This window comes from Equus asinus, chromosome 28 (assembly GCF_041296235.1).
Source record: "Equus asinus isolate D_3611 breed Donkey chromosome 28, EquAss-T2T_v2, whole genome shotgun sequence".
Classification (NCBI taxonomy): Eukaryota; Metazoa; Chordata; class Mammalia; order Perissodactyla; family Equidae; genus Equus; species Equus asinus.
In genome coordinates, this window is record NC_091817.1 from 15478229 (window position 1) to 15505524 (window position 27296).

The following is a 27296-nucleotide window of genomic DNA, read 5'->3' on the forward strand; positions in this document are numbered from 1 at the left end:
CGCCCTCGTGGCAGCTGACAAACCTGTGATAAGTAGAGTATGAAGACAATCAAATTTTTTAAGAGTACAAAACAAAGAATATTTAGTAGAAAAGTAGTTTTAAGGCTTGAATAAAAGGATGCAGGGTGAACCTGATTTGTCTTAACCACATACAAATTAATATCTCTCTCACCTGAATTTTTCCCTACCCTCAATGACTAACACCTGCTCTAGAAAGCACTAATCTTCAATCCATACAGACAGACACATGGACACACCAAATTCAGATGAACTAAGTAATAAATCTGTGTTTTTTTGAAAGCTTCAAACTTGAGAAAATAGTTTCTTTAAAGCACACTGGCAAAACTCCTACAGCTACAAATCTTACAGCTATCTCACTAAACAGAAAGAAGATACTTTGAAAGAGAATTAATTTGAATTTCAAAATGCATTTTTGAAACAAATAACATTTATTCTAGGTTGGAGAAAATGGTCATTTTCACAGCATCTCCTAAGGTAATGAGAGAGAACCCTGCTCTTACTCACTACACGTTATTCTTTCTGTGTACTTTTGGTGTTGTAAGCCTGGGAAATTAAGTTAGAGTTTCCAGTCACAGAGAGTCTGAAAAGATGGGTAGACTTGAGAAGTTAAACCAGGGCAGGGTTAATTCATTCACTAAGGCTCAATAAATTCTCTTTTTAAGAAACAAAGTATTGACTAGCTGTGTCCCTGATATCAGAAAATGGGTAAAGGTGGAAATGTGTCCTTGAATTAGAGTTCATATTTTGGTGGAATGCTTCCTAGAGACAGAACATGGGGTGAGAGGCATCAAGTGTTGCTTTGGTACTAGAGGAAACACTTTTAAATCAAGACAGCCAATCAATCTGTGCCTCAAAAAGTAGCCGGCCATTTGTCTAACATATGTCCTGAATGCCTCCTCTTATGCCAGGCCCTGAGTTAGGTACTGGGGAATCACAGACAAATAAGACATAGACACTAACCCCCAAGCTGCTTAGACTATCACAATATACTCGGAGAGAAAGATGGTAAGCAAATGACCTAAATAAATACATTATTTCAGAGTGCTTCTCAAATATCCTGGGATGGATGGAGGCAGGGAGGGGAGACGATTATGTGTGACACTAAAATACATGGGAACTAAGAGCGTGCTGTCATCACAAAGGACGATGATTCTAGTGATCCAAGGGCACAGAGCAGATGTTGAGATGTTTGCTTTTGTTGAATCTCCCGTTGGCAACCAAAGCCTGCCTTAGTCAATGGCTGTACTTAGTATTTATCGGAAGGGATCAAATTCCAAACTGTTACTCCAACAGCCTTGTATCAATTAAATGAATCGAACCAGGTTTTTCTAATTACATATACATTTAGGGTTAGCAAAAGTTTTAAGGATTCCTAGTCTTCTTATCTGGAAGATTAAAAGTTCAAGGAAAACCACTGAGAAAAAAACACACTTCAAACTAAATAAGCTAATAGCATACCAAATATATAGACTATTTAAATTTTTTTTAGCTGTAAAACAGTCAAATAATACCTCCTTCAAATGGCAAAGAGAAGGAGAGAGTCACATGGATAAAAACTATAGAAATGGTTAGACTCATAATATCTATTCTGTGGCTGCAACAGTAATGAAGACAAGAGTTACTCCTAGTTCATTCAAGTAAGAGTGAATTTGCTGGTTAGAAAGAATTAGATTTTCTGCCATTTTTATTTCTCAAATAAATCTCCCAATAATCTTTCATTATTCTGTTGCTTTTCTGTGTTCAGCTACTTGTACCCATTTCAAAATGGTAATAAATATTTATATGAAATACATGTCATCTCATTAACAGATGAACTGATATGACTGTCTTGATGTCAACTATAATAAGAGTAACCCAAAAAGTTACCTTCCAACACCAAATCATGATAAAGCACTCAGCATACTAGAAATAGGGGAAACGTCCTTAACAGAAAACAGAGTATCTACAAAACATCCACAGCTAACATCATACTTAATGGTGCAAGACGGAATGCTTTCCCCCTAAGATCAGAAACAACACAAGATGTCCACTCTTACTAATCTTATTCACCATAGTGATGGAAATTCCAGCCAGAAAGAAAAAGAAAAAAAAGAGGCATGCATTTTAAAGGAAGACATAAAACGGTCCCTTTTTGCAGATGAGCTAATTGTCCACGTAGAAAATCGCATGCAATCTAAAAAAACCTCCTAGAACCAATAAGTGAGTTGAGCAAGGTTGCATTATACAAGATCAACACACAAAAATCAATTGCATTTCTATATACTAAAACAAACATGCGGAAACCAAACTTAAAAACACAGTAACACATAACTTCAAAAAAATAAAATACTTAGGGATACAGTTAATAAAACATGTGCAGGGTCTCTATGATGAACATGGGTGGCAGGTGGAGGACATGACTAGCATGGTTGGCAACAGGTAACAATGAACAAATAGGTAAATATATTGAGGAAAATGGGAGTTGAGTTTCTCAGTGCTAGCAAAGATATCTACAAACAGAAAAGATTAGAAAGAACCCTTGAAATGTGATGTTGGATTAGAAATGGAAGTTAATGGTATGAATTCATGGTTTTATAGGATATGTATATGCACGTGTGTGTGTGTGTATAAATAATTATAGATGTGTGTATTTGTGTGTTGTATCTGAGTGAAGCCATACTTGTATTTCCTAGCTCTGTCCATCGAGACAACCTAGAAGAAATGACAACCCAGTAGCAACCAGCACAATGACTATGCAAAACTTGGTTTTTAAATATTAACCTCTACTAAAAGAAAGCAGGGCTCCTTGGAAAAAGATCCGCTTCTACACTTAGGGCAAGGGAGGTATAGGATGAATCTGGTGTACCTTGCTATGCCAGAAAACATGTCAAAAAGATATAGCAGCCAACCTAAAGGAGCTCCTACTGCCTCCATAGGGAACAATTTGAAAATTAAAAGATTTTATTTATTAAATAAAATATGAATACACAGATCTATACTGATAAATGAATACATAAATATATGGGAGAGAAGTGAAAGATCTTTTTTCTTTTTTTTCTTAAAGATTGGCACCTGAGCTAACATCTGTTGCCAATCTTTTCTTTTTCTTTCTTCTTCTCCCCAAAGCTCCCCAGTACATAGTTGTATATTCTAGTTGTAGGTCCTTCTGGTTGTGTTATGTGGGACGCCACCTCAACACGGCCTGATGAGTAGTGCCATGTGCGTGCCCAGGATCCAAACTGGTGAAACCCTGGGCCACTGAAGTGGAGTGCATGAACTTAACCACTCGGCCATGGGGCCAGCCCTGAAAGATCTTCTTATGGTAGAATGCCAACTAATAAATGTAGAAGGAATGTTGGAAATAGACAACATTCTTTGACAACTATCATATTGGTTGATTTAGGCAGAAGCGGGCAATGGACTCTGGCTAGTAGGTAGAGATTTGATAAGGAAAAAGATTAAGGTAGTATCAGAATACCTCTCCAAAAAACACTAATCAATTACAAGGAGGAAAATATTGAATTTAAGCTGGATGAACCTGGTGGTCATCAAGATGACCAGATGATCAAGGTCAACAACATGGAGGCAGGGTAGGTCAACATCACACTTCCTGCTTCCTGACATAATGCACGGAGAAGTGCACAGCATTGGTTCTGCAATTCTGTAAGCGGAATTTCTGCAAAGAACGGACGACCTGAGTCGGGTAATGAGGAAAGAGGGTTATCTTACAGAATGTAAGCCCTGTATTCTTTCAAACTGATAAGAACATGAAAAAGAACTGTTCCAGATTGAAGAAGTCTGCAAAGATATGACAATTAAATGCAATAGGTATTCTTGGACAGAATCCTGGACCAGAAAGAAAAAAGTCATTGTTGGGATAGTTGCTGAAATTTGAACAGGGTCTGAGCACAGGATGGTAGCGTTGTATTGAAGTTGATTTCCTGATTTGGAGAGTCGTAAATAGGTTATGTAGGAGTGTGCCTCACTCTTTGGAAAATTTGTGTTAACAGAGAGAGAATACAAACTTAAGGTTAATATTTAATAATAAAACATATAAAACAAATACTCACCAATAACTTTCACAAAATAAGCATCTGCTTCAAAGTTATTTTTTAGTGTATGGATAGCAAAATCATTCTTTGTATATCCTTTACTCAGTACTATAATGTCCAAGATTCCCTGGAAAAAAAACATAAAAAAGGTAAGAAACTACTCGACTGACTGAGAAAAAATGATGAAAAAGCATGGCATGTTTATCATGTAAATATAAACCTTATTTATTCAATTCAACATTCAAAATATATAAAAAGTTGAATAGTAAAATATAAATAAAATGAAAAAATCTGTAATTTTAATCTCTGGAGATAATTGTTAGCATTTTAACATATTTCCTTCCATTCGTATTTGCATGAATTTTTATAGGCCTATGATATGGACTGCCAAACCATTTCCAAACACCAGAGAAAGAAGAGTATCTTTTCATCTATCCTGGCTACTACAGCATATTATCATTTTCTTTTTCCTAAAAAACGGGGAAGCTTTGCTAATTTTATCGGTGGGAAAAAAAGGTGTGTTCATTTCCATTCCATTGACTCTTAATGAGGTTGATCATTTATGGTATTTTTTCAAATGTTAGCCACTTGTGTTTTTTCTCTAAATTGACTATGTTCTGTTTTTCCAAAGGGAATTTTTGGTGACTTATATCAGTTTGTATAAACCCTTTTTTATCTTAAGGATATTAATTATTTGACTCTTTCATAGCAACTTTATTTCCCAGATTTAAAAACAATTTTAAATTTCATTTATGATTTTTTTATGTACAGAAATTAAAAATTGATCTGTAGTCAATTCTCTTGATTTTTCCCTGGTGATATTTTTGCCAATTAATTTTATGCTTGGAAACTGCTAATAAAAAGTGAAATAATATAAGATTTTGTAGCAGAGAGACAGAAGAAAATAAGGACCTGCATAATTCATATAATTGAAAATTGGCCTCTTATAAAAAACAAAAGAAAATAAAAAACGGGGTTGAGGCAGACATAAATGTCCTGATGGATATTTAACTTTTTAAAATACTCAAGTTATTTTACAAGGATATACTGTGATACATTAACTCTGGAATTTAACACATTTTTATTAGAATTTATTATTTTTCTGAGTGGTAGACTGGCTTTTCACATTAGAAAGGAGGAAACCTGGGCCCTGAGTGCCTTTCACAAGGGCACCTGGCACATGAAGACAGAGTCACAAGAATCTGTCCTCTAGTTCACAAAGTTAAAAGAGAGCACTGAACTCATGCTCCTTGCTCTTTGCAGGGTCTTTGTATGTTGGCTGTGCTTTTGTCTACTGATGCACATGTACATTTGTCAGTCTCAGAAGATGATTCTCTAGAGGTTTAATCTAAATAAGCACAAAATGAGATAAAGGCATTTTCATATTTCACTGTACTGATCAGCCAATGGTGTCAATAAATTTGTTCCCTCTGCCATTTATTGTAAAAGGGGCTTGCTTTAACTCATTTGCTTTCATTATCTCGTCTACATTTCCTGGTCAAACAGGGTGTAGCAAAAGTGAGATGAGGTAGCTGGCAATTAGAAGCCAAACACACAGGAGAGCTCTGAACTCACATCTTCGTAAATGTCAAAGAAGGTGGCAACCACGGCGTCCCTGATTTGATTTAGGTCCATCAGCTCCCAGTAGACTCTAAACATACGATGTGCCCCTTCGCAGCTTGCATTATTACAAGGGACGTTCTCCAGTAAAAAGGCCTGCTGATTGCTGTAAGACAAAGGAAAGGCTTTTAGTTAATATAACACGTCAGTGTTGTGTGGCATCAGCTGTGCTGTGTTTCCTAGAATCAAAGAGATGGTAAATGGTATATAGTGAAATGATGTTTACAAACTCCACATCTTATTGATTACTGTACTGTGTCATAAAAAACTTAAATTGTTGGCTATCTTTTGTCAGCCTTTGGCAAAAATCCTCTGAGGCTAGTTGGCTGCTGGCCTCTCTCTCCTCATGTGGAGTTTCCAAGTCCCTATCTCCTTCCTCGCTTGCTGCTCTACAGCCATCAGCCCTGTGTTCCATGACTGTGTTCCTGGACCCTGTCATTATCCCTTTAGATGTGTATAACTCCTCAAGTGAATATCTGCATTTTAACTGGAGACCCCTCATATCCTCAAGTCTTGTAAACCCAAAGCAGTGAATCCATAATGACAGAATTTCAGCTTCCCAGCCAGGCAGTAGAATAGACATTGCTGGGCACCCTTCAGATAAAAGCAGTGTTGTATTTGTATAGCTCTCAAGTCCTCCCTCTTGAATCCTACTCTGCAGGCAAAGAGGTTATGAACTTAGATTTTGGAGCCAGATTACACGGATTCAAACCCTGGCTCTGTCATTTAGAAGCTCTGTGACCTTGAGCAAGTTATTTAACCTCCTGAAGACTCAGATCCTTATTTGTAAATTGAGTAATGAGAATACTTATATTATAGGATTGTTGTAACAATGAAATGAAATACTGAATGCAAAGTACTTGGAATAATTCCTGTTATCCTGTTAGCTCTCAGGAGAAGTGTTTATACTATCGTCCTTCTTATTTATGTAGTGCAACATCATGCCATGTAAAAAGATTTCCTTTAGAGATAGAAGTAACTTTGGTAAATAGTGTAGTTTTATGTAATGGCTTCCATTTATAGGCATTTTCCAAGAAATACATTCCTTCATTTTCCTCTATGTACATAGAAAATAACAGGCTAACTGGCTTAAATTTCATTACATTCAATTTTCTCTATTAATTATTTTAAAAAAATGATAAAGACAGATTTCTTTTTTTCCACATGAAAATATTACTCTGGGTCTGGGCAATTTGGAAAAGAAAAAAAAGTCCTATTATAAGATAGGAAAATTTCTAAGTGTTCAATATAGTAAGGAAACCTATGTACAAAATATTCAATTTGCATGACGTACTAAATATATGATTGACTTTTCTAGATAAAAAATTCCAACACAAACAGTTTATAACAACAATTCTTTACCAAAGAAAAACACCTCCCAGGTTCTAACATTTACCTGGAAAACTTTGAGGTGACTTTGCTTAAGACCTAACACACAACAGTATTCTTTCACTAGAAGCAATGATTTCTTGTCTCCTGTGTAATAACTGATGCTTAAATTCTAATTTGTAATATTCTTTCCTGGAAATTTACCCTTTCCAGGAAACTTTTTTTATTAAGATTATGATAGATTACAACCTTGTGAGATTTCAGTTGTACATTATTGTTAGTAATTTTGTGGGTACACCACTTCACCCTTTGTGCCCTCCCTCCACCCCCCCTTTTCCCTGGTAACCACCGATCGGTTCTCCTATAAGTGAGGTCATACAGAATTCGACTTTCTCTGTCTGGCTTATTTCGCTTAACATAATACCCTCAAGGTCCATCCATGTTGATGCGAATGGAACAATCTGGTCCTTTTTTATGGCTGAGTAGTATTCCATTGTGTATATATACCACATCTTCTTTATCCAGTTGTCAGTTTCTGGACATTTAGGTTGGTTCCACGTCTTGGCTATTGTAAATAATGCTGCGATGAACATAGGGGTGCATGGGATTCTTGGGATTGCTGATTTCAGGTTCTTAGGATAGATACCCAGTAGTGGGATAGCTGGGTCATAGGGTATTTCTATTTTTAACTTTTTGAGAAATCTCTATACTGTTTTCCATAGTGGCTGCACTAGTTTGCATTCCCACCAACAGTGTATGAGGGTTCCTTTTTCTCCACAACCTCTCCAACATTTGTCACTTTTGGTTTTGGATATTTTTGCCAATCTAACGGGTGTAAGGTGATATCTTAGTGTAGTTTTGATTTGCATTTCCCTGATGATTAGCAATGATGAACATCTTTTCATGTGTCTATTGACCATACTTATATCTTCTTTGGAGAAATGTCTGTTCATGTCCTCTGCCCATTTTTTGATCGGGTTGTTTGTTTTTTTGTTGTTAAGCTGTGTGAGTTCTTTGTATATTATGGATATTAATCCTTTGTCGGATAAGTAGCTTGTAAATATTTTTTCCTAATTAGTGGGCTGTTTTTTTGTTTCAATCCTGTTTTCCCTTGCTTTGAAGAAACTCTTTAGTCTGATGAAGTCCCATTTGTTTATTCTTTCTATTGTTTCCCTCATCTGAGGAGTTCTAGTGTTTTCCAGGAAATTTTTAGCTAAACAATTTTACTAGATATTTCACAGAAATGAAGAACACTCTATTTTGTTATTAGGATATTATATGGAAGCACGGCAACAGGTGGCGAAGGCAGCCTTCCAATGGTCTCCTACAGGCAAGGCCCGCATTGGCCAGCCCTCTGAGTGGGTGGGTGCTGCCGCTTTCCCTTTAAAGGGGAATGTGCGCATCTCATTACCATATTATAACTTGGACCACAATTTCAAATTCACAATGTACAACCTAGAACAAGAACTCTAATCGCAGTTGTGCAATTTAAAATATTTTAATTTTGATATGAGTTTGTAAAGATTATAAATGCCATGTGCCATGGTTCTCGTCTCACTGCTAACTAGCTTAGTCTTGCACTGTGGAACTTGGGGTCTGTAAAATTTCAGTTCTTTTAAGTTCTACTGAGCTCTACAGCTAGAGCCCAACACTTAGCTTTAAAAATAAAATTCCATTTAAACCTAGAAGGAAGAACCTTGATTGATCTGGCTTGGAGACCCATGGGGAGAAATAATCTTGCTTCTTTTTTTTGTTTTATTTTTGAGGAAGATTAGCCCTGAGCTAACATCCAATGCTAATCCTCCTCTTTTGGCTGAGTAAGACTGGCCCAGAGCTAACATCTGTGCTCATCTTCCTCTATTTTATATGTGGGACGCCTGCCACAGCATGGCTTGATGAGCAGTGTGTAGATCCGTGACACTGACCAAACCAGTGAACCTGGGCTGCCAAAGAGGAACATGTGAACGTAACGGCTACGCTGCCATTAGGCCGGCCCCCAATCTTGCTTCTTTTGAGTCTGTTTCACTATGTGTTCTTGGCAATTACAACCAATATATCTTTTTTAAGATTGTTTTTTCAAAACTATGTCACAAGTTGTAAAATTCAAGTAAGGGAGACATTTAAAAAGTTGAAATCCTTCCTTTCCGGCGATAACTATTGTTAAAGATTTGATGTGCATCTTTCTAAACCTTCTTCTAGGAATGTACAAATATATGAGTACCCATATCATTAAGAAAACACCCAATTGGGTTTTACAACATATTTTTCTGTAACTTTTTTCTTTCCATTCAATAATCTAGCATACACATGGGGGAAAGGCATATAGTCTGAATGAGGACTTTTGATATCTGTTTTGAAAATTCTCCCCAGAGAAGTTGTACCCATTTATATCTCTCAGCAGCAGCCCATCAAATTGCCTGTTTCCCCACACACTCATAATCTTTTCAACGGCTACTCTACTATATGGCTAAGCCATCATTCATTTTAACACCATGTTATTGACAGTCAGGTTATCTTCAATTGTTCTCCACTACAAACACACACACAGACACACACACACACACGTAAAAGTCATTTTTCCTTGGGAATTTGTAAAACAATTTCCAGATGACAGTCATCTGGGCAAAGGATATGTATATTTTAAATACCAACAGGTAAAGCTAAATGGCCTTCTAAAAAATGCACCAATTAATACTTCTAGTAGTGTACGAGCACATCCTTCTTCATATTTTGCCAATATGAAGTATCACTGCCTCTTATTTTTGCCAGTTGGGTAGCTTAAAAAATGATCTCATTCTCCTGATTACGACAGAAGCTGAGAATTACTTTTCCATTTATCGGCTATTCGTGTTTCTTCTGAGAATTGGCATAGATTTCTGTTTATTGATTGATTTTTTTAGGACATCTCTGATTGTTATGGACATTAGCCCCCTACTTGTTGTTATCATATCCTTATTTGTAAAATGGGGGTGGAAATTACCTCAAATGGCTGTTCTAAGGATTAAATGAGAAAATACATGGTAAAGCATTTAGTATAGTGCCTGGTACTAGCACAGCACACAGTCAATATCTGCTATTATTATTATTATTATTATATATGCTGTTACTATTACTCCAATGTGTTGCAAAAATTTTGCCCCATCCTTTTGTTTTTAAAATTTATGGTGTCCTTCAAGAGAAGGTTTATAATATTTATATAGCCATTTATAACAATATTTTTCTTTATGGCGCATAAGAAATGTCAAAGGAAGTCCATCAGGCAGATGGAAAATAACACCAGATGAATATCTACAGTTACAGAAAGAAATGCAAAGCAGTGAAAATGTTACATATGTAGGCAGATACAAAAGATATTTTTTATTATTTAAACCTCTTTAAAGATAATTGATAATTAAACAACAGAGTGTGGTATTAACAATATAAGTAGATGTAAAATGTGTGAAATAATAGCGCAAAGGCCAGGAGGGGAGAAACAGAAATACGCTTATGCTGTAAGGTTCTTAAACTATAAGTGAAGTGGTACAATATTGTTTGAAGATAGACTAGGGTAAGTTAAAGATGCATCCCCTAAAATAACTAGATTTATAGTTAATATGTTAGCAAAAAAGATAAAATGGAATAATGAAAGATGCTCAACTAATTTAAATGAAAGCAGAAAGAGGAAAAAGACAACAAAGAAGAAAATAAATAACAAGACCCTAGACTTAAAACCTGACCATATCAATATTGACATGAAATAAAAAGGCACAGATTGTCAGCTTAGATTAAAAAGACCAAACTATATGCTGTGGCTTTCTAAAAGAAATCCACCTTAAATATAAAGACACAAATAGCAATTTGCAAATCATGTATCTGATAAGAGACTTGTATCTAGAATATATAAAAAACTCTCATAAATCAGTAATAAAAAGACAATCCATTTTCAAAAATGGACTGAAGAGACATTTCTCCAATGAAGAGAAACAAACGGCCAATATGCATATATACGCTCAACATAATTAGCCAACAATGAAGTCCAAATCAAAATCACAATGAGAAACCACTTCACATCCACTAAAATGGCTATACTAAAAAAAGACAGATGAGAAGTGTTGGTGCAACGTGGAGAAATTGGAACCCTTACATATTTTTGAGGGACATGTAAAATGGTACAGGTGCTTTGGAAGACAGTCTGGCAGTTCCTCAACAACCCGATCAAAAAATGGGCACAGGATACGAACAGATATTTTTCAAAAGAAGATATACAGATGGCCAGTAGGCACATGAAAAGATGTTTAACATCACTAATCATTAAGGAAATGCAAATCAAAACTACTATGAGACATTACCCCGTGCTCGTCAGAATGGCTATTAAAAAAGACAAGAAATAACAAGTGTTGGAAAGGATGGGGAGAAAAGAGAACCCTCATACACTGCTGGTGGGAATGCAAAGTGGTGCAGCCACTATGGAAAACAGTATGGAGATTTCCCAAAACATTAAAAATAGACACACCATATGGTCGAGTTATTCCACTTCTGGGTATTTATCCAAAGAACATGAAAACAACTAATCCGACAAGATATATGCACCCCTATGTTCATTGCAGCATTATTCACAATAGCTAAGACTTGTAGGCAACCCAAGTGCCAATTGACGGATGAATGGATAAAGAAGTGATATATATATATATATATATATATATATATATCCACACACACACACACACACACACATGCAATGGAGTACTACTCAGCCATAAAAAAGACAAAATTATGCTATTTGATACAACACGGATGGACATTAGGGGTATTATGCTAAGCAAAACAAGTCAGAGAAAAACAAATACCAGATAATTTCACTAATATGTGGAAGATAAACAAACACACACATAGATAAGCAGAACAGATTGGTAGTTAATAGACAGGAAGGTGGCAGGGGGAGGGTGACAGGGGTAAAGGGGCACATGTGATGGTGACTGATGGAAACTAGACTTTTGGTGGTGAACACAATGCAGTCTATACAGAAGCTGAAATATAGTACTGTAAACCTGAAATTTACACAATGTTATAAACCAATGTGACCTTAATAAAATAAAAAAGAAATGAAATACTTAGGTATCTGACAAAAGATGTACAAGACCTGAGCAATGAAAACTATAACACACTGCTCAGAAAATTCAAGACCAAAAATAAAATAAAAGGATACACACACACACAGTGTTCATGGATCCAAAGACTCAACATAGTTGTCAATTATCTTCATATTGATTTACAGATTCAATCAAAATCTCAGCAGATGTTTTTTTCTTGCAGAAATTGACAAACTCATCCTAGAATTCAGAGAAAATGCCCAGGATGAACTTTTTCAAAATTAAGTACTTCTGAGCTTTGAAAGACATTGTTCAATGAAGAGACAAGTCAGTGATGAGATAAAATATTTGCAAAAAACATATCTAATAAAGAATATGTATATAAAGAACTTTCAAAACTCAATAATGAGAAAAGAAATATCCCAAATAAAAGGTGGGCAAAAGACTTGAGCAGACACTTCACCAAAGAAGATGTGTGAGAGCCAAATAATCAAATAAAAAGATATTCAAAAATCATCAATTACAGAAATAATCAAAATTAAAACTATAAAGAGTTACATTACAAACAAAATAGCTAAAATTAAAGAAGACTAACCATACCAATGTTGAAGAAAATGTGAAGCAACTGGAACTGTTTGGCATTTTCTTAAAAAGTTAAACATATACCTTCCAAAAACGTAGCCATTCCATTCCCAGGTTTACCCGAAGCAAATGAAAGCTTATGTCCAGACAATGACTTTTACAGGAATGTTCATGGCAGATTATTTGTAATAACTGGATCTGATAAAAACTCAAATGTCCATCAATATATAAATGGGTATAATAAGCAAATTGTGATATATCCATACAATGGAATAGTCCTCAGCTATAATAAGCAATGAACTAAAGATACATATAATGACATGGATGAATCTCAGTATTATAATGCTGAGTGAAGGAATCTAAACATAAAAAAGCAGATATTGCGTGATTCCATTTGCATAAAATAGCAGAAAATGCAATCTAACCTACAGTGTCAGAAAGCAGACTGGCGCTTGCCTGTGGGATGAGGAGCAGGTGGAAGGAGGAGAACGGCAGACTACAAAGGGTTAAAAAGACACTTCTGTGGGTGATGGATATCTTATCCTTATCTTGACTGCAGTGATATTTTCATAGGTGGTATATGTCAAAATTTATCAATGTACATACCTGAAAGATACACAGTTTACTCTATGTCAATTAAACCTCAACAAAGCAGTTAAAAATATATGGTACCCCTTCATAAGAAAAACATCAAAAACACAAGCAACAAAAGAAAAAATAAACTTGACATCATCAAAATGAAAAACATCTGTGCTTCAAAGGACAGCACCAAGAAAGTGAAAAGACAACCCAAAGCATGGGAGAAAATTTTTGCAAATCATTATATCTGACAACGGACTTGTATCTAGAATATACAAAGAATTCTTACATCTCAATAATAAAAAGACAAATAACTCAATTTTAAAAATGAGCAAAGGATCTCAACAGACGATTATCCAAGAAAGAAACACAAATGGCCAATAATTACATAAAAGGAAGCTCAGCATCATTTACTCATCAAGAAACTGCAAACCACAACAAGATAATACTTCATTCCCATTAGGATGGCTACAACAGAAAAGACAGGTAATAACTAACGCTGCTGAGCATGTGGAAAAACTGGACCCCTCATACATAGCTGATTGGAATGTAAAATGGTGCAGCTGCTTTGGAAAACAGTCCGGCAGTTCCTCAAATGGTTAAACATAGCGTTCCATTCCTAAGTATTTTCCGCTCCTACGTAAATCTCAAGAGAAACGAAAACATGTCCTCACAAAAACTTGTATGTGAATGTTCACAGCAGTATGATTCAAAATAGCCAAAAAGTAGAAACAACCCAAACATCTATCAACTGATAGAAAATGTGGTATATCTCTACAACGGAATATACTCAACAACAGAAAGAAATGAAGTACTGATACAAGCTACCATACGGATGAACCTTGAAAACATTACACTAAATCAAACAGCCAGTTATAGAGTACCGTGTATTGTTTGATTACATTTACATAAAACGGCCAGAAACGGCAAAACTACAGAGACAGAGAGTAGATGAGTGGTTTGCTAGGGCTGGTGAGATTGGACAGTGATAGCTAAGGTGAGTGGGGCTTCTTTCTAGCGTAATGAAAATGTTTTAAAATTGATTGTGGTGATGGATGCACAACTGTGTGAATATACTAAAAGCCACTGAATTGTATATGGTAAATGGTTGAACTGTATGGTGTGTGAATTATATCTTAAAAAAGCTGTTAATAAAAAAACAGAAGTAATTGCAGAAAATTTTAAGTGACAAGAAAACCCCATGGGAAATGCTTAAGTGACATAACATGTAAAATGCACGTATCAAATGCCTTTTCTCTGAGTAGGCCAGTATTTAAAGACCTAGCGTGCAGCCTTTTTAGGCTGGTTTTAATTTCTCTTCAAAGGCTATAAACTAAGTGTTGTTTCTCGGTACACTACCACTTGACAAAGTTTGGGTTATTCTAGGTTAATATGCTATGTGTATCTGTCTTATTTCTCATTAAGAAAGGTAGCTGATGGATCATTTAACTTGAAGTTTGATTTTCTCCCTGGCTGATCTTAGAGCTTGTGTGTCCGCTTTAGTCATTTCTATCTCCAGTGAGTTGTGCTCTTCTAGATTGTCCTTAACTCTCTTCCTCTTAATTCCCCAATTTCATTATCAGCCTAGGCTCAAATTGAAGGAGAAGAGCTTCAATTTGGGGATATGTCTATCTTTCTGTGTAAACCTTAGAAAGGCAGTTTTACACACAGAAGAAAAACAAATTAAGAAGAAACATAAGTCAGTCTATTAGGAATCTTCTAAAAATGAAACAGTTTTTGTTTGAATTGATGCTTTAAAACCCATGCTGCCAGCTATTGGTAAATGCAGAATTCTCAGCCAAGCTAATATAACAAAATAAAACTTCCACTTTGAAATACTAAAAATTACTGAAGTGTTTCTGTAATACAGACTACTGACAATTAGAAATGTTCAAAAAGGTGATAAACTTGATATCCAGAATAAATTTCATTTGAGCTCTGGGCAAAAGCAATACATTTATTCCCTAGACAGTATCTAGGATTTAAGATTCAGTTGGTGGTAAATATTTCTTGAATAAAAGGAGGAGGCTAGCCATCTTTTGTAGAACAAGGCCAACTGAAAGGCAAAACTTAGATGAAAGACTGGATGCTAAAAGGTCCTGTCAAATAACTGGTTAGAAAAGATTTTGTCAGGTTTTAATTTATCTTTATTCAAAGGTATTCCTTACATTGGCCAATTTGGTAGCCACTCCAACACTTTCTTTCCAGGGATTATAATATGTTTTTTATTATGTAAAATGAAATATAACAGTCATTTATTTGTTAGTTGGATAATGGTATAAACAGGATATTCAGACTTTAGAGTGAGAAATTCAGGGACATACCACAACTTATAAAGTACACATGCAGAAGGAACAAAGATTGGTTAGGAAATTACACTCATTCTCGTTCAGTTGTTAATCACTGTAGGATGCAGTCATGAGTTGGATAAGGGGAAAGGGAGAGAAGCAATGATGAAAGAGACATGGAAATGAAGGCCAATGTCCACATTTCCGGTTTGAGTTATGGGGTGAATGATGGCACACCACCTGAGATACACAGTACACTAAGAACAGGCTTAGGAGAGAGAAGACACTTTTAAGTTTGGGGTGACACAGGTAGAGCATCCAGGGGAAGTTATATACACAAGTGTGAGGCCCAGATACAGTGATTTCAAAGTCCTAAGCTTACCAGTGGCTATAAAATAGCCAAAGTAGATGGAGAACAACCAGAGTGAGGACAAAGGGATGAGAATGGAACCCTCAGAAACAGCAACGTTTAAGGTGGCCAAGATGAAAAGGAGTTCTCAGAGGAGACGGTAAAGGAACAGTTAGAGAGGATACAGAGGGAACTAGAAGAGTTTTAGGAGTAAATTATCAATAGCCAAACATAGGCAAGAATCTGGTGACATGAAGACTGTGACGTGTCCACGGGATTTGCCAGTTACAAGTCTCTGGGAGTGAATGAGAGGTTTAGTAGGGTGGAGTGGGTTGAAGCCAGACTGGCAGATTAACGGTGAATTTGAGGTAACAAAGTAAAGACAGCTGTCCAGAGTCACAATTTTTTTTTTTTAAAGTTTGGGGAGACTTGCATATATTTAAATCAAGAGTGGAATGAGAATATTTTGAAGGCAAAGGAGAGGGGATAATTGATGCAGCAAGATCCAGATGATAGAGGCAGAAGTGAAATGGAGAGAGTTTCATATAGAGACAGAGAAATCAAGGAGGAAATTGTTACAATAATTCAGGGTAAGGAGAAAGTGACTTCAGCTGGGGATGTGGCAGGATTATGGAAAAGAAGACTGAAAATCACATTATTAAAACGGATTGTACTTGCTTGGGGGAGGAGAGTCAATGGTAATTTAACCCTTCTAGGCTCTAATGATTGGGCCTCTTTGTAGTAAACAGGAAAACCAGGAGAAAGAGTCGGATTTGAAGAGAGGGGAAGGTATGATTAAGTTTGGTTTTAGACAAGGCAACTTTGAGGAGATGGTCGGACATCCACACGGCAGAGAACACACGGTTTGAGATAAAGATCTGGGAGTTATTCACCTAGAAGTTAAGACAACTTGTGCTGTAAATCTGAATGAAATAGCTGAGGGACGAAATAAAGGAAAAACTAGCAATAGCTGAAGATTCTACCTTGTGGAATGTCCTCAGGGAGCAGATAAAAGACTTAAAACTAAAACAACAAGTTAGAAGCATGAAAATACGTATCTCACAGTGAGAGAGAGAAAATTGTGTCATCTGACATTAGAAATGACTTTTTTTGAATATGTGAACTTTAGCTAAATATGACATCTTCCCATGTGATTTGTTTTTTTTTTGTGAGGAAGATTGTCGCTGAGCTAACATCTGTGCTAATCTTCCTCTATTTTATGTGGGATGCCCCCACGGTGTGGCTTGACGTGTGGTGCTAGGTCTGTGCCCAGGATCCAACCTGCAAACTCTGGACCGCTGAAGCAGAGTGCACAAACTTAATCACTGTGCCACAGGCTGGCCCCCCAATGTGAGTTTTTTGAGTCATGCTATAAGCCAGTCTAAGCACTCAATAATTGAAGATTGCTTAAATCGACATAATGGAATATTTTACAATTACTAAAATGATATCATAAAAGTAATATTACCGACATAAAATTGTTCATAATATGTTAAGTGAAAAAAGCAGGTCATAAAACAGTATTAATGGTACGATCTTGTTTTGCAATACAAACAGAACATCACAAAGAACTCATAAACACACTCATGAGCACACAGAGGCCAACAGACTCTGACTCTGAGGAAGGTCACCTACTTCTCTGGGCAGCCTAGTGAGACGCATCACAAGGCCCAGAGCAGTCCTGCACTGCTGCACAAGAAAAGACTGAGTGCAACCAGTTGATATGACTCATTTTATAAAAGAATAATCCGAGAACACACACAAATCTTGTGTCCTCAAGCCAGCTCCTTGTGATGTCCATACTTATTTCAATGTCGCTGCTCACAGTATTTTTGTGATTCCTCTTTGAGGATGCCTTCAGAAGCTGCTGGGTCTTCTGATATCCTCAGTGACGGAAACCTTCAATGTGAGCAGCAAATGTGAACTTAAGTGTTATGGCTAAGTTAAGTAAATAGGCTGGTCAGTACAACATTTGTACAAAATCAAAGTATATATTAAGCAGTGAGACTTACGTGAGTCTGACTCTTTAAATGGCTTATTTTTATTGAGATATAATTCATATACCATAAAATTCACCATTTTAATGTGTTGAATTTAGCAGTTTTTGGTATATTCACAAGGTTGTACAACCATCACCATTATTAAATTCCAGATTATTTTCATAACCCTCATATGAAATCCCATATCCATTAGCAGTCACTCCCCATACAACTTACAGAAGAATTTCTAAAGTGTTTTAAATACTACTAGAGAAATACCTATTCTACTAAGGTGACTCTTGCGGAGAACTGATTCATCTGTATATATTATTTTTAGATAAATATCATCATATTCATTTATAATTGGAAATACTAGTGAAATTCAATCAAGGAAAACAAATTGTTTTCTCACCAGCCATATTTTGTTTTTACATCATATTCTAAGACCACCTTCTATGAAATATTCATTCGTTCATGAAAGCTAAGAAATCCTATGTACTTGAATACCTGTGAGACAAAATAACTAAGCATATTTAAGTTTCAATTTTATCTTCTTGGGAAAAGCTTGACAACATGCTGAGTTAAGGTAATTATGTACCTTAAAAAAAAGGGTATTATCCCATTAATGAAAATACATTAAAATAAGATCAAACCAGGAATGCATACATAATCACCTATTAAACCCTTTACTAAGTAGAGGCCAAAACATTTAGGTAATTAACTGAAACTCTGAAACAAAAAGCAGATGTAATAGAATTAGTGCTTCTGTAAAACTGGAAACTTTTTCCTCGTCAGGTCCTTCTTGGCCTTGAGTGACCCTAAGTCAATTTAAGATTTGAGTTCATCATCCTAAATTACTTTCTACCATTACTTGAAGATGAGATAAAACTCTCTGTTCTTGGGGTAACAACGGCCTCAAAAATGCCAAGTAATGGCACACTTACGACAATGAAAATTTATAGAAAATATCACTAATAAATCATGACTCCTCTGTTAGGATACTCATGCTAACAAATAATAAGTTGTTGAAGATGGAGAAAGACTGGAACTACAAGTGGGAAAGACCATGAGTTCAACTTACATTCTGTGGGAAAAAAGCCCTGGTAAGTCTGTTTGAATACCCCAGCTATAATGTAAGAGGAGATTGAATTCAGTCAGTCCATGACTCCTCCTCCACTCTTTAGAAGTCTACTTCAAACTCTACGGCATATGAAAAATGACAGTTATGCACCAGTCTGCCTCACTTTGGTGTTCTACTTAGTCTTATATTCACTTATTGAGAAGGGAGGGAAGGAGTTTCTAAGACCTATGAACAACAGCATTTTAAAAGCTTGGCTAACGGTTCTGCGACCCGGAGGGGAAGCGCCGGAGCTCCGCCCGGGCAGCAGACAAAACTCTCTGTCTGCCGTTAGCAGAGGGGCCACGCTGAGCATTCACGGCTCCGGGAGAGGCCCGGAGAGAATCCCAGAGGGAGGGGCGATCCCCTAGCTGCCGTTGCCCGCCCCGTGGGGCTAGGGATTGCCAGAGATCTCGGAGAGGACTGGGGCTGGGGGGAGTTCCAGAGACCCAGCTTAGTAGCCTAGGGGGAAACCCTACAGGCTCACAGCAGCCTTAGGGAAAGCCTCTGCACAGCACCAGTAGAAGGCACCCAGCCGCCAGCCACAAGGCTGGAAGACCCCAGGGCAAAAGCAGCATAGCTAGGTGTACTAACCACAGACTGTAGAAGATGCCAATAGCTCTCCTGCGACCCATAGAGGACAAGTGAGATTTGGTGGGTGCCGACAGCAACGGAGCGACAAATATAAGTGATCCCACCCCTGGCCGCTGGAAAAACCCATAACACTGTTGCAGACCCCAAGGAGAGAGCACATCTAGGCGGGCTGCAACAGTAGGCACCTGCAGCCTGAAGCCCCCCTGTGACGGCCCCCACGGCAGAGGAGGGAATCCAAAGGGCCACTGTGGCTACGAAGAGGGGCCCTGGCCCAGTTCGCAACTACGGACAGGGTTCCTGGTTGGTGAAGTATAAACAGCTGCTCCCCCCACCGCAGCAGCTGAAACAAGTGAAAGGAGGAACTAAACTCTATCTCCATGTGGAGGCACAAATCAACAACATCAAGCAATATGAAAAAATACATTAAATCTCCAGAACAGAAAGAAAGTAACAAATACACAGAAAGCAATCCCAAAGAAAATGAGATATATAACCTAAATGACGATGACTTCAAAACAGCCATCATTAAGATTCTCAATGAGTTAAGAGAGAATTCTGACCGACAACTCAACGAGTTCAGGAGCTATGTCACAAAAGAGTTTGATACGATAAAGAAGAACCAAACAGAAATATTGGAAATGAAGAACACAATAGAGGAGATTAAGAAAAATCTAGATGCTCTGAACAGTAGGGCCGATAATATGGAGGAAAGAATTAGCAATTTGGAAGATGGCAATATAGAATTGTTGCAGGCAGAGGAGGAGAGAGAAGCAAGACTTAAAAGAAATGAAGAAACTCTCCGAGAATTATCAGACACAATTAGGAGATGCAACGTAAGGATTATAGGTATACCAGAGGGAGAAGAGAAGGAGAAAGGGGCAGAAAACCTATTCAAAGAAATAATGGCTGAGAACTTCCCAAATCTGGTGAGGGAGATGGATCTTCAGGTGACAGAAGCCAATAGATCTCCAAACTTTATCAATGCAAGAAGACCAACTCCACGGCATATAGTAGTGAAGCTAGCAAAAGTCAATGACAAGGAGAAAATATTAAGGACAGCCAGGCAAAAGAAACTAACCTACAAAGGAACCCCCATCAGGCTATCAGCAGATTTCTCAGCAGAAACTTTACAGGCTAGAAGAGAGTGGAATGATATATTCAAAAATCTGAAGGACAAAAATCTACAGCCGAGAATTCTCTACCCAGCGAAAATATCCTTCAAATACGATGGAGAAATAAAAACTTTCCCAGATAAACAAAAATTAAGGGAGTTCATTGCCACAAAACCTCCTCTTCAGGAAATCCTCAGGAAAACCCTCATTCCTGAAAAATCCAAAAAAGGAAAGGGGCTACAAAACCAAGAGCAGAGGAGATAAGTAGAAGGACAACAACAGAGAGTAGCAGCTCTACATCAGAACAGATTAAACCATGGGACGAGAAACAAAGGAAACTGAAGAAAACCGGAAAACAAGACACAAAATGGGAGTGGTAGGCCCCCACGTCTCAATAATCACTCTAAATGTAAATGGATTGAACTCCCCAATCAAAAGACACAGAGTGGCAGGATGGATCAAAGAACAAGATCCAACAATATGCTGCCTCCAGGAAACACACCTCAGCCCCAAAGACAAACACAGACTCAGAGTCAAGGGATGGAGAACAATACTCCAAGCTAATAATGAACAAAAGAAAGCAGGTGTCGCTATACTACTATCAGACAAGGTAGATTTCAAAGCAAAACAGATAAAGAAAGATAAAGAGGGACAGTATATAATGATAAAAGGGACTCTCCACCAAGAACACATAACACTTATAAATATATACGCACCCAACACAGGAGCACCAAAATTTGTAAAGCACCTCTTAATAGAACTAAAAGAAGACATCAACAACAATACAATAATAGTAGGGGACCTCAACACACCATTAACACCAATGGACAGAACATCCAGACAGAAAATCAACAAGGAAATAATAGAATTAAATGAAAAATTAGACCAGATGGACTTCATAGATATATATAGAACACTTCATCCAAAAACAGCAGGTTACACATTCTTCTCAAGTGCACATGGAACATTCTCAAGGATTGACCATATTTTGGGAACCAAAGCAAACATCAATAAATACAAGAGAGTTGAAATAATATCAAGCATCTTTTCTGATCACAACGCTATTAAACTAGAAATCAACTACAAGAAAAAAGCAGAGAAAGGTGCAAAAATGTGGAGACTAAACAACACGCTTCTCAACAAACAATGGATCATTGAAGAAATTAAAGAAGAAATCAAATATTATCTGGAGACAAATGAAAATGAGAACACGACATACCAAATCATTTGGGATGCAGCAAAAGCAGTCCTAAGAGGGAAATTCATCGCAATACAGGCTCACCTCACTAAACAAGAAAAAGCTCACGTAAGCAACCTCAAACGACACCTAAGAGAACTAGAAAAAGAAGAACAAACAAAGCCCAGAGTCAGTAGAAGGAGGGAAATAATAAAAATAAGAGCAGAAATAAACGATATTGAAACAAAAAAGACAATAGAAAGGATCAATGAAACAAAGAGTTGGTTCTTCGAAAGAATTAACAAAATTGACAAACCCCTAGCCAGACTCACCAAGAAAAGAAGAGAGAAATCGCAAATTAATAAAATCAGGAATGACAGAAGAGAAATCACAACAGATACCAATGAAATACAAGAGATCATAAGAGAATACTATGAAAAACTATATGCCAACAAATTGAACAACCTGGAAGAAATGGACAAATTCCTAGACTCCTACAATCTCCCCAAACTGAATCAGGAAGAAATGGAGAATCTGAATAGACCAATCACAAATAAGGAAATAGAAACGGTAATCAAAAACCTCCCCCAAAACAAGAGTCCAGGACCAGACGGCTTCTCTGGAGAATTCTACCAAACATTCAAAGAAGACTTAATACCTATTCTCCTCAAACTGTTCCAGAAAATTGAGAAAGATGGAGAACTCCCTAACACATTCTATGAAGCCAACATCACTCTGATCCCCAAACCTGACAAGGACAACACAAAGGAGGAGAACTACAGGCCGATATCACTGATGAACATAGATGCAAAAATCCTCAACAAAATTTTGGCAAAGCGTTTACAGCAATACATCAAAAAGATTATACACCATGATCAAGTGGGATTTATACCAGGGACACAGGGATGGTTCAACATCCGCAAGTCAATCAACGTGATACACTACATCAACAAAATGAAAAACAAAAACCACATGATCATCTCAATAGATGCAGAGAAAGCATTCGACAAGATCCAACACCCATTTATGATAAAAACCCTCAGTAAAATGGGTATAAAAGGAAAGTACCTCAACATAATAAAGGCCATATATGATAGACCCACAGCCAACATCATACTCAATGGACAAAAACTGAAAGCCATCCCTCTGAGGACAGGAACAAGACAAGGGTGCCCACTTTCACCACTCCTATTCAACATAGTACTGGAGGTGCTGGCCAGAGCAATTCGGCAGGAAAAAGAAATAAAAGGAATCCAAACAGGTAACGAAGAAGTAAAACTCTCGTTGTTTGCAGACGACATGATCTTATATATAGAAAACCCCAAAGAATCCACAGAAAAACTATTAGAAATAATCAACAACTACAGCAAAGTAGCAGGGTATAAAATTAACGTGCATAAATCAGTAGCATTTCTATACACTAACAATGAACTAACAGAAAAAGAACTCAAGAACTCAATCCCATTCACAATCGCAACGAAAAGAATAAAATACCTTGGGATAAACTTAACCAAGGAAGTGAAGGATCTATACAATGAAAACTACAAGACTTTCTTGAAAGAAATTGATGATGACATAAAGAGATGGAAAGACATTCCTTGCACATGGATTGGAAGAATAAACATAGTTAAAATGTCCATACTACCTAAAGCAATATACAGATTCAATGCTATCCCAATCAGAATCCCAAGAACATTCTTCACAGAAATTGAACAAAGAATCCTAAAATTCATATGGGGCAACAAAAGACCGCGAATTGCTAAAGCAATCCTGAGCAAGAAAAACAAAGCCGGCGGAATCACAATCCCCGATTTCAAAACATACTACAAAGCTACAGTGATCAAAACAGCATGGTACTGGTACAAAAACAGGTCCACAGATCAATGGAACAGAATTGAAAGCCCAGAGATAAAACCACACATCTATGGACAGCTAATCTTCGACAAAGGAGCAGAGGGCCTACAATGGAGAAAAGAAAGTCTCTTCAACAAATGGTGCTGGGAAAACTGGACAGCCACATGCAAAAGATTGAAAATTGACCATTCTTTTTCACCACACACTAAAATAAACTCAAAATGGATCAAAGACCTAAAGATTAGGCCTGAGACAATAAGTCTTTTGGAAGAGAATATAGGCAGTACACTCTTTGACATCAGTTTCAAAAGAATCTTTTCGGACACTGTAACTCCTCAGTTGAGGGAAACAATAGAAAGAATAAACAAATGGGACTTCATCAGACTAAAGAGCTTCTTCAAGGCAAGGGAAAACAGGATTGAAACAAAAAAACAGCTCACTAATTGGGAAAAAATATTTACAAGCCACTTATCCGACAAAGGGTTAATCTCCATAATATACAAAGAACTCACACTGCTTAACAACAAAAAAACAAACAACTCGATCAAAAAATGGGCAGAGGACATGAACAGACATTTCTCAAAGGAAGATATGAATATTGCCAATAGACACATGAAAAGATGTTCATCATCGCTAATCATCAGGGAAATGCAAATCAAAACTACACTAAGATATCACCGTACCCCTGTTAGATTGGCAAAAACATCCAAAACCAAGAACGACAAATGTTGGAGAGGTTGTGGAGAAAGAGGAACCCTCATACACTGTTGGTGGGAATGCAAACTGGTACAGCCACTATGGAAAACAGTATGGAGATTTCTAAAAAAGTTAAAAATAGAAATACCCTATGACCCAGCTATCCCATTACTGGGTATCTATCCTAAGAACCTGATATCAGATATCTCAAGAGTCCGTTGCACCCCTATGTTCATCGCAGCATTATTTACAATAGCCAAGACGTGGAACCAGCCTACATGCCCAGAAACTGACAACTGGATAAAGAAGATGTGGTATATATACACAATGGAATACTACTCAGCCAAAAAAAAAGATGAAATTGGCCCATTCACAACAACGTGGATGGACCTCGAGGGCATTATGTTAAGCGAAATAAGTCAGTCAGAGAAAGACGAACTCTATATGACTCCACTCATAGGTGGAAATTAGTATATTGAGAAGGAGATCTGATTGGTGGTTACCAGGGAAAAGGGGGGGTGGGGGGAGGGTACGGAGGGGGAAGTGGTGTACCCACAACATGACTAACAAAAATGTACAACTGAAATCTCACAAGGTTGTAATCTATCATAACATTATAAAAAAAAAAAAATAAAAGCTTGGCTAACATGGATTTTATCTATCAGATTTCTGTTATTATTACAGTTTCCCTTGCTTGGATTCATGTTCACAAATTTTTTGCTAAATTTCCCACATGTGCCTGAGCATGTATCAATCTGTTATTCTACTCTGTTTAGTTGACACTAGTTGTACACTTCCTTCAAGGTCTTAGAATGAAAAATATATTTTCTTGGAATGTGAGAATCCCAGGTCATTCCCTTGTTACTAAATTTCTGCAACTGCTGTTTTTGTATTGCAAAGGGCACCATTTTTGAAAGGCCAATTATGGGCCTAAGAAAAATACTAGCAAGTAAATACACAAATATAGGTATTTACAAAATATGGTACACTTTACATGCGAGTTGCATCTTACACAAGTATAGGTGCTCAAGCCAGTAAGGTGAAAATCATGTACATATTGGAGTTGATCCATATGCATTTGAATTCAACTCTATGTATAATGCTTGGCACACTGTGAGAGAATAATATATAATCTGTTGTTTAATAACTACAGAAGTATAGTAAAAAGGCTAGAGAATTGTATTTTCATATGTATTCTCTATTTCACTTCTCAGTATATATTATATGTATAGGGAGGTTTATACAAATCCATACATAAATTTTTTAACTTATGGGTGATTTAATAGATTTTTAAGAGTAATTTTGCCATTTTTAGATTGATTTTGCAACCTAAACTGTGATTCAGCCATACACCAAAATGCAACAGTGATCATCTCTGGGTGATGTGATTATGGGTGATTTTAATGAATTTTTTCATTTATACTTCTAAATTTCTACAATTTGTGTTTATTAGAAAAACATAAATATACTACACCATATTTTCATTCTTATTAAATCATGCCAGCTTCTGTTATATATTAAAAAATAAATGACTCTTTTGAATAAAACCATAATGTGTGGTCACGAACAAGTCAGTGATGCCAGATAACACCATTACTAGTCATCATTGTAATGAAAGTCCTGGCCAATGCAATGAGAGCAGAAGAAAGAAGTGTTATAACAATCATATAGCAAGAGATCTAACTATCCTTAATTTCAAATGAAGTGAGTATATACATGGAAAATCCAAGAGAATATACAAACTATTAGAATAAGAGTATAAAGCAAGATTGGTGAATACAAGATCCACATATCAAAACAACAGTCTTCTCACATACCAATAACAATCATTAGAAAATTAACAGAAAAATCTCATTCATAGCAACAACAAAATCTCCATGTTATCAAGGAGTAATCTAATGAAAGATACTTCATTAGGAGTTTTATGAGGATAATGACAAAACAATGACAAAATGTTTACTAAAAAATATTTAAAGAAATCATGAACTAGAAGATTCAACATAATAATATAGCAACTCCTCACAAATTAATCTTTAAATACAATTTAATGAAATCAATCAAAGGTCCAACAGAGGTTTTCTTGGTCAAATAACAAAAATTAATTCTAAAATTTATGAACAAAGGGACAAGAATAGTCAAGATAATTCTAAAGGAAAAGGTTATGAGGGAGATTTTCTCTACCAAATATGAAAACTTATGTTAGAGCTATAATAATTAACACAACATCAAATCAATACACAGACTGACAAACAAGATAAGTCACCAGAATAGAAGGTAGCATTACAATCAGTGGGGAAAAAATAGAGAACAAAGGCGGCATTACAATCGGTGGAGAAAAAACAGACAATTCGATAAACACAGGGACAATTAGCTATCCAAGAAGAAAAGAATATAATCAAATCCTTTTGATGTAATATACAGAAGCAGATTTTATGGGGGCCAGCCTGCTGGTGTAGCGGTTAAGTTCATACATTCCACTTTGGTGGCCCAGGGTTCGTTGGTTTGGATCCCGGGTGCGGACATGGCACTGCTTGTCAGGCCATGCTGTGGTAGGTGTCCCACATACAAAGCAGAGGAAGATGGGCACAGATGTTAGCTCAGGGTCAATCTTCCTCAGCAAAAAGAGGAGGATTGGCAGCAGATGTCAGCTCAGAGGCTAATCCTCCTCCTCAAAAAAAATCTGCTCAAAAACAGATTTTAGGTAGATTAAAAGTCTAGATGTGAAAAGGAAAAATTTAAAACTTTTATGATAAAATACAGGAAAGTATTGTTATGACCACAAGACATATCGGTATTACCAAAACAAGATTAAGAAAGTTTAATCTGTATTTATTCTACGTATGTATTTCTGATATTAAATTAGATATAATGATCTCTATTCTCTGTAATTTTTTGTCAC

At 36.7% G+C, this 27296-nt stretch overlaps 1 protein-coding gene across 4 annotated transcripts in view; it reads right to left on the reverse strand.

Annotated features, from left to right (window-relative positions):
- The window catches only part of ITFG1 (integrin alpha FG-GAP repeat containing 1), a 284107-nt gene that overhangs the window by 99100 nt on the left and 157711 nt on the right, over positions 1 to 27296 (reverse strand). For all 4 annotated transcript variants that reach the window (XR_011499061.1, XR_011499062.1, XM_014867980.3 and 1 more), the window contains exons 11-12: positions 5628 to 5778; positions 4071 to 4179 (exon numbers count right to left, since the gene is read on the reverse strand). Coding sequence is in view for 2 of the 4 variants with exons in the window: in XM_014867980.3 (XP_014723466.1) it covers positions 4071 to 4179; positions 5628 to 5778 (260 nt within the window). In the remaining 2 variants the exon portion in view is untranslated. The remainder of the gene's footprint in view (positions 1 to 4070; positions 4180 to 5627; positions 5779 to 27296) is intronic.